This window comes from Dermacentor andersoni, chromosome 11 (genome assembly GCF_023375885.2).
Source record: "Dermacentor andersoni chromosome 11, qqDerAnde1_hic_scaffold, whole genome shotgun sequence".
NCBI lineage: Eukaryota > Metazoa > Arthropoda > Arachnida > Ixodida > Ixodidae > Dermacentor > Dermacentor andersoni.
Window position 1 is genome coordinate 78,543,455 of NC_092824.1, and position 17,265 is coordinate 78,560,719.

Genomic DNA, 17,265 nt, shown 5'->3' on the forward strand with positions numbered 1-17,265 from the left:
TGCCACGATTGCCAACAACTTTGTAGGAAAACAAATAAAACAGGCAACCATAACAAACTAGTGATGATGATAGCTATTACGACCGTAGCGACATCTGTAAAATTTTGATACGAACTACAAGCTCGTTGTCTACTCACTTCTCGCACATCTCTCTCCATCGCCTCGACGGCTGATCGCCGCTCTCTTCCACTACTTCAAGATCGGGCACACAAGTCCGACTTGACGCGGCGGCGAGTTTCCTCCAAGAGCATCCTTCGTTACCACTTCACACTTCGCGTTACAGAAGAAACGGTCATCGTCGTCAAAGGACAATCATCATGGAGGTGAGTGAGCGATATTTTTAGTTTTAAGAACACAACTAAACACGGAGAAGCCGGAAAGTTCGTGCATATTTTGTTATCTTTGCAGGATCATTACGCGGCGCTGCTAGGCGCCCTCCGACTGTAGAAAGGATGCATTGTTCGAGCTCAGACGGGCTTTTCAAATTCGAATGGACACTGTTGCGGACAGCTTTTCGAGAGTTGCAGACAATCCGTGTTCGAACGCCGCATTCTGATGCTTTGTGTTTTCGGGTGATCTAACGCGACATCATGTGACCTCGACGCCGGCGACAGTTGTTTTGACAACTTGTCTTTTCGAAAGCCGGCAGTATCATGGCACCGATCAAGGGCATCACTATCGCGCTGTCTACCCACTCCCGATACTGATGCCGGCATTGCTGTCGGAGCAAGGGCGCAGAATATAGCCGGCAGCGAAAAGCCGGCGTCCGCTCAGTGCTTGTCAATTCGACATCTCTCGGAATTCGGTGCTGTGCGCCACCATCATGTCAATGCACTCGTGTGTTTTTGCAGTACGAATTAAAGCGCCAAGCATAGAAGCATAGCGGGGAGGGTTTTTACGCCCAGAGCGCCGAACACGCTGTTTGTTACTTCCCTTTCTTTTATGACGCACATATCGTATTTTTCTTAGCGATTCTTTCCCACGCGGCTCGGCCTCGAAAAAAAAAAATAAAGAAGTCCACGAACCACTCGGCGCATTTACACCCTCTCACACTTTTTCTTACCGCGCGTATTCTTTCCTCAAGCGCTTCTGCTGATTTCCTCGTTCGCCCGTAGCCGCGGGGAAAAAGGAGAGACGCGAGAACGCAACCTGGCGCACGTAATGCCGATCCGGTGAAGCCGTGAGCCCCATTACCTAGCGGGGCCGGAAAACGGTTCTCAGGTTGAAAGTACGGCGGTTGCGAACCGAGAGCTCGGACGCGAGCTAGAGAGCTGCGAGAAAGGAGCACTAGAAAAACATCAAATTTATTTTTTTTAAGCTTATCACGCACCTTTGTTCTTGGACGAATTTTGTGCAGCGCTGGGCGCGTTCTCGAGGCCGGCGGTAATTGAGAGAGAAAAAAAAAAGAGAAACCTTTTCGTGTTTCCTTCTTCCGCCCAGACGTCCTTACTCTTAATTTTTGCACGTCTCACAGGAAAAGCTGGCGCGCTTGCAGATTACAGTCGTTTACACTTGGAACTTGGCTTGTGAAAGCACAGGCTGGGTGTCTGGAGCTTTACATATCAGCTCATCGTTTTGCATGGCTTGGTTCTAAATAAATTTTTTTTTGGTAAAGTGTCACTGATGAAGACCCATTGTGTTGCTGCACTTTGCTGCCAGCTTTATATTTATTTATTTAATTAAAGAATTACCTGCAGTTCCCTAAGCACATGAGAGGCATTGCTGGGGTACGAAATATTTGTCGCACTTTATTATGCAGTATACTTCACTAAAACTGAAATTGGGGCTTGCATAATGTGTAAATTGCAGTGCATTTGGCAAGGGATTACTGCAGAAGCTAGATGGCACACATCAGTGCTCTGTGTGTCTTGTTTATGCGGTTGTCCCTTGTCTACTGCACTGTGACTTACCTTTTATTATGAGCTTGATGACTGCATCTGAACACTTGCATGATATCCCCTAATCTTATCTGCTTGTGCCATCCACCCTTGCAGATTGAGGTTGTTTCAGCCAACTCGAACAAACAGGTTGCCAAGCTTCATGGGGTGAGTGAGAATGCTCGGGACCTTGCCTCTGTTATTATTGATCATTTTGCCATTTTCTTAACAAACTTGATTCTGTGCTTTGACTCCTTTTTGGTGTCATCTGCTGTGATGGCTTACGATTCCTTCGTTCTCTTTCAGCTTAACCAAAGTACAACAATCTTGGAAGTCAAGAAACAGGTGCACCGTCTGAGTAAGTAGCCTATCGAATTTGCACACACCTACGCCATGCTTTCTTTCATAAGGACACACAAGGTGAATGTCCAGTTTGAGTAGATTAGCATATGAAGCATCTGAAATGCCAATGGTAAATCTTTCTGGATGTGGACGGTTGGTAAGCTACTAAGGACACAAAACAAAAGGTTAATACCCCAGTCAGACTGGAAAACAATTTGGCACATTGCAATTTGGACTTCGTCAGAGAGAGTGTCATATTGAAGGTGTGCTGATTGAGGAGAAAGTGTAATATATTTGTTAAGTTGGTCAATACTTGAGACATAACATTGGCATGACTATAACTGCCGTGAGCGGAGATGAGACAGCATGGCATTCAGCGCCCAAGCAATGTGGCACATGGTTGATAGCCGCCGTGGTGGTGTAGTGGTTTTGGTGTTGCGCTGCTGAACCAGAGGGCATGGGTTCAAATGCTGGTCGCGGCAGTGTAATGCGATTTTCGCAGTACACCGCCACGTCGCATTAAACCCACGTGCCGTGCAATATGGGGCAATTGAAGAACACCAGGTGGTCAAAATTAATACAGAGGCCTCTATTACAGCTGATCCTTGGTGTCCCTTTAATGCATGGTAATCGCATAGTTACGTCCTGCTAGTAGTTGCATGTATCGACATACAAATTATTTCTGCTTTCATTCCAGAGCCAAAGCTTTACCCTGAGAGGCAGTCAATCAAGAGTGACCAAAGTAAGTCATTCATTCAACTTTTCTGTTTTGGCTATCCCTGGCCCTTGCACCAAAAAACCCGATGCATCATCATCATCAACTTTTCTGTTTATGCATTAGCAATTTCAAAGACCTTGTCATTGTGTGTCAGTGCCCCTTGGAAATCGTTGACGAAGGGAATGCTGGATTTCTCTGTGCAGAGAAATGCCATTTTACTCCTTGTTTGAGATAGTGGTGTCAAGTTAAAGGGCTTATTTTTATTCACGAAATGCTTTATCATTTTTTTGGTGTGCCATGTGGTTGTCAGACGTTTTGAACGATATATGTTCACAGCAGAGTTGTGGATGTACCCTGAGCAGTGATGACAGTTGTGAAAGAAAAGTAGACCATTCTTGATCACAGTGTGCTACGAAACAGGAGTGTGGAGAAGTTGCAAGAAAAACAATATATATATATATCGGCGGGTCCTACGCATATGTGGAATTTGGCAATTAGCAAAGCTTTGTTTTATGTTTACTAATATGTCTTCACATCACTTCTGCTTCTTTTTGACTTCTGCGTAGCTTAATGCTCCTCTCTCTCCCAATGCGCGCTCTGGTCCCGTTTTGCTAACCTAATTTCCTTCTTCGCACTTGGCTGCTTTTGTAGCTGACTTTCGTTTTCTGTTGCTGACTTCACCTGTCTCTCGTTCTACTTACGTATTCGGGCACATACCAATTCTGGGAGAATGGCCAAGAATGTTCGAATACCCAGTGCCCCCCGTTGTCTGTTTGGGAACATACCCATTGGCACATCCCACTTGCGCAAAGCGAGTGCCCAATATTAATATGCATGAGCGCTCAAGCTTGGTAGAACACTGTCAAGTGAGGGGGCCCGCTTGACTTGTTTCTGGCAAACAAAGCAAAAGAAGCCGTGGTGTGGACAAGTAAGGCTTGGCATTATCCGAACAAACTGGCAGGATGGATACAGCTTGGGCCTCGGGTTCAAAGGGTTCAAAACCGTGGTTCTTGCCATGGTGCACACTTGTGTGGTCTGGTTTTATTCTGGTTATACTGGCAGACGGGCAGTACAGGCTGCTGTGATTTGTATAGAATGTGCTCGGTGTGTGCAGAGTCGAAAGCACTGAAAGATGAGAGCACTCTTGGAGACCTCAGGCTTCAGTCTGGCGACCGGCTGTACCTCAAGGACCTGGGGCCACAGATTGGTTGGAAGACAGTAAGTGAAACTTGCAAATGCATTCCTGCCAACCAGTGAACTTACGAATTCACAAACTTTAGAGTTCACAAGGGACACAATAGAGGGCAGCTAGCACAATTTTTTTTTTTCATGTTTACCTTGTGAGCGTGCGCCTTTTACGAGAGACATAAGAACTTTATCAAAGGTGATTTACCTATAGTGCCCCATGTGGAGTGTCGGGTCAGTGGGAGAGCAGAAAGTTGGTTCGACGAGCGTTATGGGGTCATTGCACAGCCATAGAAGAGCATATAGGAGGCTGTGCCCGTGTTATGAGGCATCTTGTACTGTCACAAGAAGGCAGCGTACCTACCGTCATGATTTCATGTTTGTGCACATTTTTTTCTTTTTGCAATATTGTGTCGCGCCCCATCTTTCCAACACCCTTAGATCTTTTTTTTACAGAGCAGAATTTATTTTGTGCCAATTTTACGAAATCTCGGTACGATCCTAAATTTGTAAAGTTTATGGGAACTTCGGGAGAGTTGGCAGGGGTGCGAACGCTTTCGAGGACACGGCACAGAATTAGGTGGTGTGAAGAAACTGGGAGATGTACAGGTATAGGGTGGAGTCAGCTGATGCAAGACTAAACCTGCAAGGTGACGTACCTCGGGCTACAACTGTAACTGAGGTGTCAACATACGGGCTGCAGTACCGTAATTCCTGCCATTAAAGAACCCCAGGTGGTCAAAATTAATCCAGAGTCCCCCGCTATGGCGTACCTCATGGTCAGATTGAGGTTTTCACAAGCGAAATGGTGAATTTTAATTAAGGCTGGCGGTGATGATCATGATTGATGATGGAGTTCGAGCCATTGTCAAGCTCTTTGTAGCTTTTTGTTCTTGCTCCCATTTCTATGACCGAAACAGCAAACTTTGTAAATGCCGATTTGAAAAGCTGTTGTGAGGAGCCCCTCTTACATTTGCTGTGCTTGGCAGGTGTTCCTGGTGGAGTACTTTGGACCCTTGGCCCTGTACCTCATCACTGCCTCCAGGCCAGCATGGATATACGGGCAGTATGCATCACGCCACCAGGTGGACATTGCTGTCAAGTTGGTACTCTTTTTTTTTTTGTAGAAGTGTGACAGTGTCAATCGTATGCAGTCTGGCATGTTTGTGCATTAAAAGAACCTTGCAACACCATTTCCACAATCGGTACCTTGAAACATCAAGCTTCATTCTTGGCTACGGTACTGGAGCACATGGGCACCACGATACCTAAAACAGCGTGGGAGTCGTGGGTAGTACATGTATTCTTTTAAGAACTGGTATGGACCCGCCGTGGATGCCCAGTGGCTATGGCGTTGGGCTGCTGAACACGAGGTCGCGGGATCAAATCCCGGCCATGGTGGCCGCATTTCGATGGGGGCGAAATGCGAAAACACCCGTGTACTTAGATTTAGGTGCGCGTTAAAGAACCCCGGGTGGTCAAAATTTCCGAAATCCTCCACTACGGTGTGCCTCATAATCAGAAAGTGGTTTTGGCATGTAAAACACCATAATTTAAATTTTAATTCTGAGCTTCCATGGAAAATTTTATGTTTGAAATACGAGTAGAAGCATCAAAAGAAAGATTGCAGAAATAGCCATTTTTTATACCAAAACTGAAAAAAAAAAAAAAATACTGCCATTACTGCTTGCCAGAAGTGACACGTGACATAGAATGCGTGCTTTGCAGGCAAAGTGCAGGGACTTATGCCATAGCTACAACCACCAGGTGCACACGTCATCTGCTTAGGTGCTGTTTAGAGGCTGCTAATAAGAAAATTATGTAATTGCCAGCCCTGTGGATTTGCCAAGATTGTTTCAGTGGCACATTTATGGCCAATTTAGCCTTACGTGAAATATTGTTGCAGTTGTCCTTGAAACAAAAAAAAGTATATATTTTTCAAGTTTGTAATGTACCAGACAATAATTATAGCAGTCTGAAAAAGCAATTGCATTCCTAGTGTTTGGGGAAATTTTGTGCCTTTCCTTAAAAAAAAGAAAGAATAATACAAATTAAAAAAATGATGCAGGTCCCACGCACTGTGGGAATATGCGTGAGCGAAGCTCTGACGAGCCAGCAAGACAAAGCGGTGTATCATGATAAGAAACGCACAGTGGATTTTGGCAATGGACGCATCCAGTACCACGGGGGAAGGAGGAGGTAGTAGTAACCTTGCAGTGATATGGTTAGTTTTATTCAGGGGTAATATTCTCAAGTGATCACTTTTGGTGATGTACTGTCAGCTTCACCAAATTTCATATGACTCCGCACCGGACGCATCGAAGGAGACTTGTTCCTGGCACTGTGTAAAAATAGCAAGCTCAGCGCAACGACCGAAACACTGTCAGCTGTATATGCTGATGCGTCTGTTGCCAAGTCACATGACGGAAGTGATTGTGTTCCCAACAGTGACAGTATGGTGGCTAGAGTAGCGACAGCTTCTACTTCGCTATACAGTCGAAGAGACCAGTGGCCAAATTGAGCTGTGGTGGGCAACGAAAGTTTTTTGTTTTCGTTTCTGCATTCCATTTAGTACATGCCGTTTTGTGTTAGCCTTGTAATGCCAGCCTGCATGAATGCGTTCTCATGCTGATCAATTAAATTTTGCCTTTCAGGGTGGCAGCTGCCTGCTGGACAATCCACTACGTCAAGCGGCTACTGGAGACTCTCTTCGTGCATCGCTTCTCTCATGGCACCATGCCCATCATGAACCTATTTAAGGTATGCGGTCGGTTCAAGGCCACGGCGGCCACATTTCAATGGGGGCGAAATGCGAAAACACCCGTGTACTTAGATTTAGGTGCACGTTAAAGAACCCCAGGTAGTCGAAATTTCCGGAGTCCTCCACTACGGCGTGCCTCATAATCAGAAAGTGGTTTTGGCACGTAAAACCCCATAACTTAATTCTTTAATTTAGTCTGTTCAAGAGGCCGATTTCACCACGTTCAGGGCGCATGTGCAGCAGCACTTGCCAGCACTACAGTGACAGCAGTCTTTGCAGCTTTTCCTCCGTATTTGGTTTTAAAGCAACATTGACAGCAATGCTGAAGACAACGTCATTCTTACTTTTCTAGCGAATGTTTTGGGAAGAGAAGGGGGGGGGGCTTAATGGGGACAGAGTATCATTGACTCCTATTGTATAAACCTTTTATTATCACCTCCCTGTCTTCTGATCTCGAGGAGCAAGCGGACTTGTGCAGTTCAGGCTGTTAAGGACCACTACGGTCAGCATGCTTTGCAGCAGTAGTGGTGTAGCGAAACGTGTAAAATTGTTCTATAGCCTGCCTCAGTGGCTGGGGCATTTCGATCTTTAGCAAAAGGTCGTGGGTTCGATTCCCTGCCACAGTGGCTGCATTTCCATAGAGGCAAAAGGCAAGAAATGTTAGTACATTTAATGGGGGCAAGGACTTACGGAGTCGCCATCTCTTGGAAGCGCCTCCCTTGCGTAGTATGAGGGATAACGCGGCGCATTCCTCACAGATTTTGTTTACGGCGCTCAATAAAAACACCACGCAGCAGCCCTCCTGGACATTTCTGTAAGTAGTACTCTCAAAATGACGGAAGTCTTTTACTGTCGAAACAATAATCTTGGGCAAACTGAAAGCAGAGAATCGTTTACAGACGCTATCTCTATGCCGAATATGTACAGTGAACGCCACTGCGCGCGGTCGCCGCGATGGAGTCTCCCGAACCGGCTTCTTGCGTGAAAGGTAGGCAAACGCCGAGAGTAAACTATGTGAAATATGTTCTTATAGTGGGCTGTCTGTATAACCAAATGGAGCATAACAGAATGAAGCCTCAATGCAGCAATCGCATGGCTCCGCAGTGACTGACTGCGCATCTGCCTGCATATCCATGCACAGGGTTTTGCTTTCGCTGCATGCGCGTTTTCACACAGTGCCGTGAGCTTTAGGTTGCAGAATGTGAGCATTTGACAGTACACTAGCAACCATTGTTGCGTGGACGCTATCACAGCTGTTCGAACATATTTTCGTTATAGAGACTTCAACACCTACGGCAACTGTGATGTGCTGTTGCGACGATTCAACCTTTTTTTCTTTTTCATCTAAATTCTTGGACGTTTCAATATTATTTCTGGAGTTGCGTTGCACTGTATGTTCTCGGTGTGCGATTTCCCGTTGCTTTTTTTTCGTAATCCAGTGCATTAATTCATAACACAAACATGACCATATGCCATGCCTCTTTTAACGCGCTTCTTACCACTCCCTTTCCATTCCAGTGAACTTGCCAGTATCTAGCACCAACAAGTTCATAGACCAAACCGTCATGACATTAGCCGGGCAGCGGGCGTGGGCGAGTGTCTCAGTGTGCATTTTCTGCTACTCACCGAATGTCGTAGTTGCGGCGCTGCAGCAGAAATCTTCCTCGTGTCTGTGCTTGCTGCATACCCGAGTTTTAGCCAATCGCTGTCTGCTGTTCTAAGTTTCGCGAGCCAAGCTTTACGCAGCTTCTTGTCTTGTGGCTACGTGTGAATAAGCCTGACACCGGGCTCTGTTGCGTACATCTGGTACTGCAGCACCGAGCAGTAGCCTAACATGCTGCACACTTCCAAAGGCATCCACTACCAATTACAGTATAGCGCTTTCAAATGTTGTCAAGCAGGCACCCAAGGCGGGAAAGCCTCACCACTTAATTAGAACCACAGCGCAGGTGGGACTTTAAACTTTTGTTTTCAGCTTGCTTCTGAAGCAGCTGATGCGGCTGCTGTGTCCACGTGATCCCACATGCCACGTCACACCGATGGTGGTGCCAGCTTTTCCAGTGGTGGAGCTCACCCGCAATATAAAAAGAAACAGTGAAATGTTACTTAAGTAAACATAATTAGCAGAATATTTTATAAGTAATTGGTTTGCTGAACTATCCACCTCTAAAAACTCGCACTAGTGTATAAAAAATGCTGCTACAGACAATGCGTCAAGGTTCCCAGAAATAAAGATTTTGAGGTATCAAACTGAGTGTAGAACTAATGGTGTGTTGGGCTTTTCAGGGTTAAAATAGCCTAGGGTATCAAAGCATCTTATTGTAAAGAAAAACTAAGTTAGTGTTTGTATCTTTATTGAGCCACGCAGTAGGTTACTTTTGGAATGCGAAGAGCAAAGCTGCAGTGGTTAAGAAGATGAAGTGCTTCATAGTCCACATCGTTGGGCTTGCTGTCAATGTCTTACATTTGGGGCACAACTCCTCACAATTATTACTATCATACTTTTTATATTTTTGCCTGCTGCTGACAGTTTGTGTTGATTTGTTCATCGAAGTGCCTTTGTTCGTTCATTCGCAGAACTGCTCTTACTACTGGCTCTTTGGGCTGTACATTGGCTACTATGTCAACCACCCCCTGTACACCCCACCAGGTAGGTTGCTAGTAATTCACATGTTGAAACAGCACTAAGAGGGAAAATGTCGAACGCTTAAAGGGCCCCTCACTAGGTTCAGGCATTGCAAACATACAAGTGCTGCTCATAGATCATGCAGTGGCAATTAATTGCGTCTGTAAAGTATCAAGCGGCTGCATGGTGTGAGAACAGCTAAAATTTCAAATGGAAGCTTGCGCGCCTGTCTTCTCGAGGGAGTCCTGCTATCAGCCGGAAAGTCAAGGTAACAAGCATAAACACGTCGACGTAACACGCACTACCCGTAATGGCAACGATTACGGAGCACAACCTCCATGAAACGCCAGATGCAAAAAGTGCTGGAAAATGCAGAATTCATTGGAAATGCGCTGCACAGCAAAAAAAAAGAAAAGATGAAGGGCTCATAATGTAAACCATGGCGTGGTTCCTTGTCACCAGTATGGGAAAAAGTAGGCGAGAGATGAGGCAGGAGGAAAGAGCGTCTACGTTGGCAGTTAAGCTCCCCTCTTGGCAGCATGGGAACACAATGTTTCAATTTGTGCTATCTCCTCTAATAGTGAACAAATTTGAAAAATGATTGTAGTAAGGCGGTCCCTAGACACCGCACTGCGCCTTGCAACTTCCAGTGCACAACCAAAATTTGTGATGGAGCCTTGGGAGAGGCCCCTTAAAAAAATATGACATCACTGTACTAGACGTACAGTTAGACCTTGGCATAACAAAGTATCAAAGGTAACAAATTAGATAAAAAATTTTTTTGCTAATATTACCATGTAAAAAATATAGAACTACAGATAAACGATATTGAAAATACAGTAGTAACAAATGTGGTTTTGTGTCAGATGCAACTTCAACATGACAAGGTTCTACTGCAGAAACATACTCTCGAAACATTGCATTGTGTGAAAAGCACGGCCTTTTATAATGTGGCATGTCACATTATAGCAGAAGTGGAATGCCACGATCTCCAAAGTTTACACAAGAAGTTTTCAACATGCACACCTTCACTGTGAGCAAACTGCGGTTTAGGACAGAGCTGTACCTACTATTGTTGATTCCACATGCCACTGGTTTCCATTACTCTGGGAGAGCTGTTGCGGTTAGCGGGCAGTTTACGTGGTAACTAGTGCTCACACCGGATTGGTACCGATTTTGATGGAAACCAACTGGGAAGATGCGGACACTACTTGCTAGACAAAAGTCCAGAGTGATGTTAACAAAACTTCCCTAATAAACTTTGTTATTATAGAAATTAACGGTTCTTAATGCTTGTCAGCACTGTGGAAATGGGTGTGCTGATAACAAATATAACTGGAACATCAATGCATTTCACCACAGAATTTCAGGACACGTTTCTCAAGATTGGTGCTAAGCACAGGATTTCTGCCAGGTGGATATTGTATACTTCATTACTACTTGCCTTCAATTCTGCAGTGGGGATGTGAGCTCTAATTGATGAAATACAGAGTTAGTTAGAGAAATTTAAATGCAACTTTAACAGGTGAGGATATGTTAATTAGCTAAAACCAATCACTCTGTAGTTTGTACTGAAACTAGTGTCTGCCTCTTCAAGTAATCCAGCTGTGACAGAATTGCACTCTCTACCACGAGAGTTCTTCTAATAAGAATGTTTCTGTTAAAAATAGATTACCTGGTACACACTATATTTGCTCAATTCTAGCACACCCTCAGTTGTAACGTGCACCCGATACTTATGCATAAATAGTCTAAAAATGCAGTACCCTAAATTGTTCCCTCACCAAATTTTCATGCTTAGAGGTGGAAATAACAATTTCGCACTTGGGAAAACAAAATTTCAAGAACTCTGTCATGATCGTTGTCCAAGCCACACCTGCAGTGATCACAAACTTCAGGTGCTAGCAGGCATTGGTTTTGAGATTGAAATGTACAATTCGAGATTTGTGGTTAAGATTTGGAGACCACCTATTGTAGTTTTGTTCTCGTATTCAATTTTAACACACATGCCGCATGTTTGTGAATTTTTATGGGAAAAGAAGTGCACGCTAGAATAGAGTAAATACGTTATTTGGTGAGCATCACACTTTCATTTAATCTGTTCAACAGTCCTGTGAACGAAGAACGAACTGGCTAAAAAGGGAGTGATGTGTAGAATGATGACGTGTGCACGAAGAATGCTATTTCCTTCACCTGCCGTTTTCTCCTGTGCAGCGCTTGGACCTGTGCAGGTCTATGGCGGCCTGGCTGCATTTATGGTGAGTCATCCGTGAATGCTCTTGAATCTGAAAAAAAAAAAAAAATGCAATGGTATTACCAGTAGCAATATGCCTGTTGCGTCCACTTGATACTACTGTGGTTGTATTATGAAGGCCTGCAATTATTTGTGCAATAGGCTGATTGAAGGTGATGTTCCTTTAATTTGTAATGAAAGATACAATAGAATTTCAGTATATCAAAATAGGGTTTATTATTGTGAAAAATACAATTCATTCCATTAAGATTGCTTGCTAGCAGATCCTTGGGAAAAAAAGCTGTGACATTATCGTTCATGAGTTGATGAGTGTTGGCCGTGAAAGAAGGTGCAGTTTATTCCAATGTGCCATATCACATGATGTAGAGCAATGATTTTCAAGCTTTTATACATGAAACTGTAGGTGGCTCCTGTTGTATTATTGTCTGAAGATGTCTTCTTTCATTACATGGTTGTGCTTTGTATTAGGTTGCATGTTTTCTGCCTTGCTTGTGTAAACACAACTTTCATTACTTGTTGTTTTCTTTATTCAGCGTCAGTAGCATGTTAGTGCCTGCACTGTCTGGTGTTTCTTCTGTCATGAAAGAGCGTTCCTTAAAATCTGCTTCGGGAAGGGGGGATCGTCCGCCATTTTATTCTGCTCCAAAACTGGACTTTCGGCCTAATTTAGAAACCGCTCTGCAATTACAGCGAGAGAGAGGTGTAGAGGCATTGTGAAACAATGCGGGGTAATTTTTAGTAACTCGTTAAACCTGCGATAAGTCAGTGCTGGATTAGGCACTCTGGTAGTAGTCTCAGCGTTCTGATTAATTCAAACAAATTTGATAATTTTTGTTTGCCCACTATGTTTTTTGTGCGTCTTGAAGCTGTATAAATAAAAAGAAAATTTAAACTCTGAGTTTGGCTAATTCAAGCTATTTGGGGTTACCAGGTTCAACGCACAGTTCAAAATCGCAGACTTACATGGTTGAGAGTGCAACTATATGATGGTGCCATTTACCCAGTCACCCCAAAGGCGACAGACTTGTACACGTTAGCTGTTTGTGCACTTGTTTTGAACCTTGTATGTTTTTCAGTCTGCCTGGCTGGTTGAATGATAGTTCACCTCGCACTGTTTCCTCCCGGCCGTGGCGGCCACATTCCGATGGGGGCAGAATGCAAAAACACTCGTGCACTGTCTATTAGGTGCATGTTAAGGAATCTCTGGTGGCCATAATTAATCTGGAGTCCCCATTACAACGTGCATCATAATCAGATTGTCCTTTTGGCACTTAAAACCCCAGAACTAAATTTTTAATAATAATTCATTGAGCTTTGCATACTTAAAACTTTCGATTTAAGCTAAAGCCCATGGCCCTTACTAGTATCGGAACAGTGTAATTCACTCCTATTTTTTCGTTTCGTATTGCATTTTATAAATTTGCAAACTGCTTGACTCATCCTGTTGTACAGTTAGTGCTTTTGCAACATGCTTTTTTCTTTTTCTTTTGTATTTGCTCTGTAGTTCGCCGAGTTGGGCAACTTGAGCATCCACATTGCCCTGAGGAACCTCAGGCCACCTGGTGAGAGTTCTCTCTTTTTGTTTTGTTTGCAAGTAGCAGGTCAAGGCACACACATTGTCCACCCACATTGTTGATGGTTTGGTGGTGCTGTTTGGCCAGCGTTATCATGTCGAGAAATTCTGGTTGTGTGAAGTGGATTGTCACAGTAAACTTGGTTGCCAGTTCACTTCACGAATCTAACGCTACATACCTTACAGTGACAGTAAGGGCAAGTATGAGGTTGAGCTGGTTGTGATGGCTGAATGCTCCGTGGTGATGGCTGAATGCTCCATGGTCTCCAAATTGCCACTTTATTGATAGCAGAATCTTTAATGCTATATTGTATTTGTACCTTTTCCTGCCGCTACTACTGCTGCAGAAAACAGTGCAAATGTAGAATAGGATTGATGCTGTCATTGTATATAAATACAGGGCTGTTATAATGTAATGATTAATTTCAGTTGATTCTGTTGTTTTCTTTTCATGCACTGTTTATGACTAGCTGGTCCATGTGGTAACATGGCCGAAGTGCCATGCAAAACACTGACGATGCGCAAAAAGGAGGAGTTGAAATAGGAATGTTACATTACCCCCGTCAAGCTACCATATTGTCACTCTTGCTTACAGTTTCTAAAGTTTCGTCAACCACTGATAATAGAAGAATGTTCAGCTCACTGCAAAATAAAATGCAGTTTGGTCAGTTTTATCATATTATCAAATTGCTAAACTATCCACAGTGCACTGTCAATGGGACGCTGTTTGTTGGCCTGCAGCGACCTCCCTCTGTGAACCCCAGAATCAAAGCCAGCAGTAAGGACTGGCAGAGCTTGGCCTCCGAGATTGCCGGCTCTATAACGCACACAGCAGGCAATTGTGAATCGTGGAACCGTGGCTCTGGTGTTCCATGTGGCACCAAGTCATGCCACCAAGTAGCTGTTCTGCAATTCCCTTGCAGTTTGATGTCAGAAACACGAAAAACAAAAACAAAAAACACTCAAATCTTGCCAGCCCTTGTTTCAAAAGGTCGTTCCAGGATCAACGCTTACAAGCTTGCGATGGGTCTGCTACGTTTGCAGGCACCAAGGAGCGCCGCATCCCGGTACCAACGGGTAACCCGTTCACCCTGCTGTTTGACTTTGTCTCCTGCCCCAACTACACATATGAGGTCATGGCCTGGCTTTCATTCACGTTCATGACCCAGTGTTTGCCAGGTAAGAACAAGTATTACCCATCCTTATCAAAGGCAGGGAGTGGAGCTAGGAGTTAAAACCTACAGGACGGTAGTAGTTCGAGGGTGTCTGCAGCTCAACAAGAAGCAATGTAGAAACAATGCACGGAAAATTTGTTTGGCATTTTAACATGTGAACTAACAGGCCAAGAAATTAAATCTAAACTAGCTGAAATGTGGAGCCTCGTAAAACCAGACATTTGGGCAGGAAAAGCAAAAAAATACATGCATGTGGCATATTTATTTGCACCACTTACAGCTTGTGTTGATGGCATAGAGATCACTGTAGAGAGAGAAAAAAAAAAGTAAATGACTTGAAAATGGAACATCTCTGCAAGTCATTAATTTCATGCATTACGGTACAGTTGAATGCCTTAATAACAAAGTGCTTGGGGACTCCAAAATCATTTGTTATAAAAGTCGCTTCATTTTTAAAGGTACTGCACAACACAGCTCACAATAGAACTGGGACAGAATTATTCCTTCATTATGCCTGTTTGTTTTGTCAACAGCACAGACATGCCAGCGATACGCCACGCTTTCCTGACCCATGCGAGTTACGAGGGAAACATACGGGGACTGTGTCTAGGTACCACGGATGCACACAGGTTTTCTTTGGTTTTTCCCTAGTTAAACTGTACTACGCGACCGCAGATAAATGCTTCGAAATAAGCTCTCTCTCCGTTCGTCTTTCGTGGCATAGCAGTCGCACCATTGCGCTCATGATTGAGAGGTTCATGGTTTGAATGCATGTTCGAACGAATTGATTTCTACATAAAAAAAAAAAAATACTGCATCATTATATCATTTACCCCCTTTAGCTTCTGCAGTAGTTGCTTTTTTTACAAAACTATGCTTCGCCAGCAGGCCTGACGCATACGGTTCCTGCCAAGGGGAGCAAAGTTTTGAACGGAAGTTAAGCGCCGGTTCTCGTTTAGTGCGCATTGCCATCTGTTGGGGACGAACGGAACAAAGCGTGTATTCCGCTGCAGTACCTAGGACACAGTCCACTGATGCCTCTCTCGCAGCTCACACATGTACACCAGTGTCGGGAAAAGGCAGCACAGCTCTCGCGTCTGCATCATTAACAAAACGGAAATGCGCTCATTGTACAGGTGATTTCATTGTAGAGGCGCTCGACCATATATGCAGTAGAACCTCGTTCATAAGCTTTGGGAAAGAATGCGATAAAAGACATACTAACCGGGAAAACATACGATCGGATGTTCCTAAAAAAGTATGACAGACTCAACTGTAGCAGAAATCTACGCAACGCGGATCATCACAGCACAAGGTGAAGTGTGTTGTCGTACTTGCAGCTTCCGCAAGCTTCAGACTTTTTAAATTGTTTTTTTATGCGGTCATCATATCGAGGCAAGGTAGACAAACCAGAGTGGGGCAGGGTTGTCAAACACACGCTCTCGCATTCGAAAAATGCATTGCGAAATGCGTGAAGTGAGGCTACCATGACCACAGTACTTGCTTTTAGCTTCTGCAGCGCTGCCTGCTATGCGTGAAACAGAGTATACGAAATCTTCGCCAGAGCCGAGTCCCTAATGTTCATTGTTTGTCTTTTCCGCAGCTGGACTGTTTACTGTGGCCGGCTTCTACCAAATGACAGTCTGGGCTCTGGGCAAGCATCGCCAGTACAAGGCAGAGTTCCCCAACTACCCACGTCAGCGCAAGGCCATCGTACCTTTCCTCATTTGAGCAGACCTAGCATCAAGCATTTTCTTTTTGTGCTGCGCGCGTCTCCTGTTTCGTGGGTTCTTTGTTGTTCTTCCACTTCCTCCATGGTGGTCTTTGTCTGTCTGTTTCAAACACCCATCTTGTTTAATATGATGTACTCACTGTCCCATCGTCCTGGCATAGTTTTCTACTCCAAGACAACATTCCAATGGCCAAGTATTCAGGACCAAGAAATACTCGACCCGAGTGGTACAGTTTCTGTTTGAGTACTTCTGTGGGAATGTCAATAAAAGTCTTTCTTCATCCAAAATGTTCAATATTGTGTACTGGCGATTGCAAACTTAATTTTGCATGTCTCCTGTGCTGTGGGTTCTTCGTGGTTCTTCCAGCTTTCTCCTTTGTGGTGGTTCTTGTCTGTCCGTTTTGAACACTCATCTTGTTTAATATAATGTACCCACCTCATCTTGTCCCAGACGACGTATGCTTTCCTACTCTAAGACAACCTTCGAATGGCCAAGTATTAGGGATCAAGGAATACTCGAGCCGAGTCGTACAGTTTCTGTTCCAGTACTTCTGTGGGAATGTCAATAAAAGTCTTTCTTCATCCACAAAGTGGAATGTTGTGTATTGGTGACTGCGAGCATTTTGTGTTGCTAGCTGATAATGACTAGACGCATGGTAGCTGATGGGCAATTCACCAGATGGGTAATTCTACTTAGGCACTGCAAGCAGCACATAAATTTAAAAAGACAACACACGCAATGCTGCAGAGGCTAGCAAAACTTGTTTTGAAGACAAGGTGTTAGCTGAACTCGTACAGGTTGGCGTATCTGGCTATCTTCAAGAAGAAAAACAGAACTGTTTGGTAGGTGACTTATAGGTGTCACATGAACATGAAAATGGTACCAAATGATACCTATCCATGGTGAGAACATTAAGCACCTAAGCATATAATCGTGAAGGACTGTGATTGGCCATAAATGGGATGAGATGCGAGTGCCTGTGTTGCTGTCGCTCTCTGCCATGCTGCCACCAAATGCTTTT

At 44.2% G+C, this 17,265-nt stretch overlaps 1 protein-coding gene across 1 annotated transcript; it reads left to right on the forward strand.

Moving 5' to 3' along the window:
- Positions 1 to 111: 111 nt before the first annotated feature.
- On the forward strand, positions 112 to 16,833 carry Sc2 (trans-2,3-enoyl-CoA reductase Sc2). Its single transcript, XM_050167919.3, has 12 exons — positions 112 to 323; positions 1,995 to 2,045; positions 2,184 to 2,235; positions 2,917 to 2,961; positions 4,052 to 4,155; positions 5,112 to 5,224; positions 6,777 to 6,882; positions 9,461 to 9,533; positions 11,724 to 11,767; positions 13,268 to 13,325; positions 14,381 to 14,515; positions 16,115 to 16,833. Exons 1-12 carry the CDS (start codon positions 318 to 320, stop codon positions 16,240 to 16,242), a joined length of 915 nt encoding a protein of 304 aa, XP_050023876.2. The 5' UTR covers positions 112 to 317; the 3' UTR covers positions 16,243 to 16,833.
- The last annotated feature ends 432 nt before the right edge of the window (positions 16,834 to 17,265 follow it).

Coding starts and splice junctions, on each gene's coding strand:
- Sc2 (XM_050167919.3), top strand. Junction 4,156..5,111: donor CACAGATTGGTTGGAAGACA/GTAAGTGAAACT, acceptor TGTGCTTGGCAG/GTGTTCCTGGTGGAGTACTT. Junction 14,516..16,114: donor CATGACCCAGTGTTTGCCAG/GTAAGAACAAGT, acceptor TCTTTTCCGCAG/CTGGACTGTTTACTGTGGCC.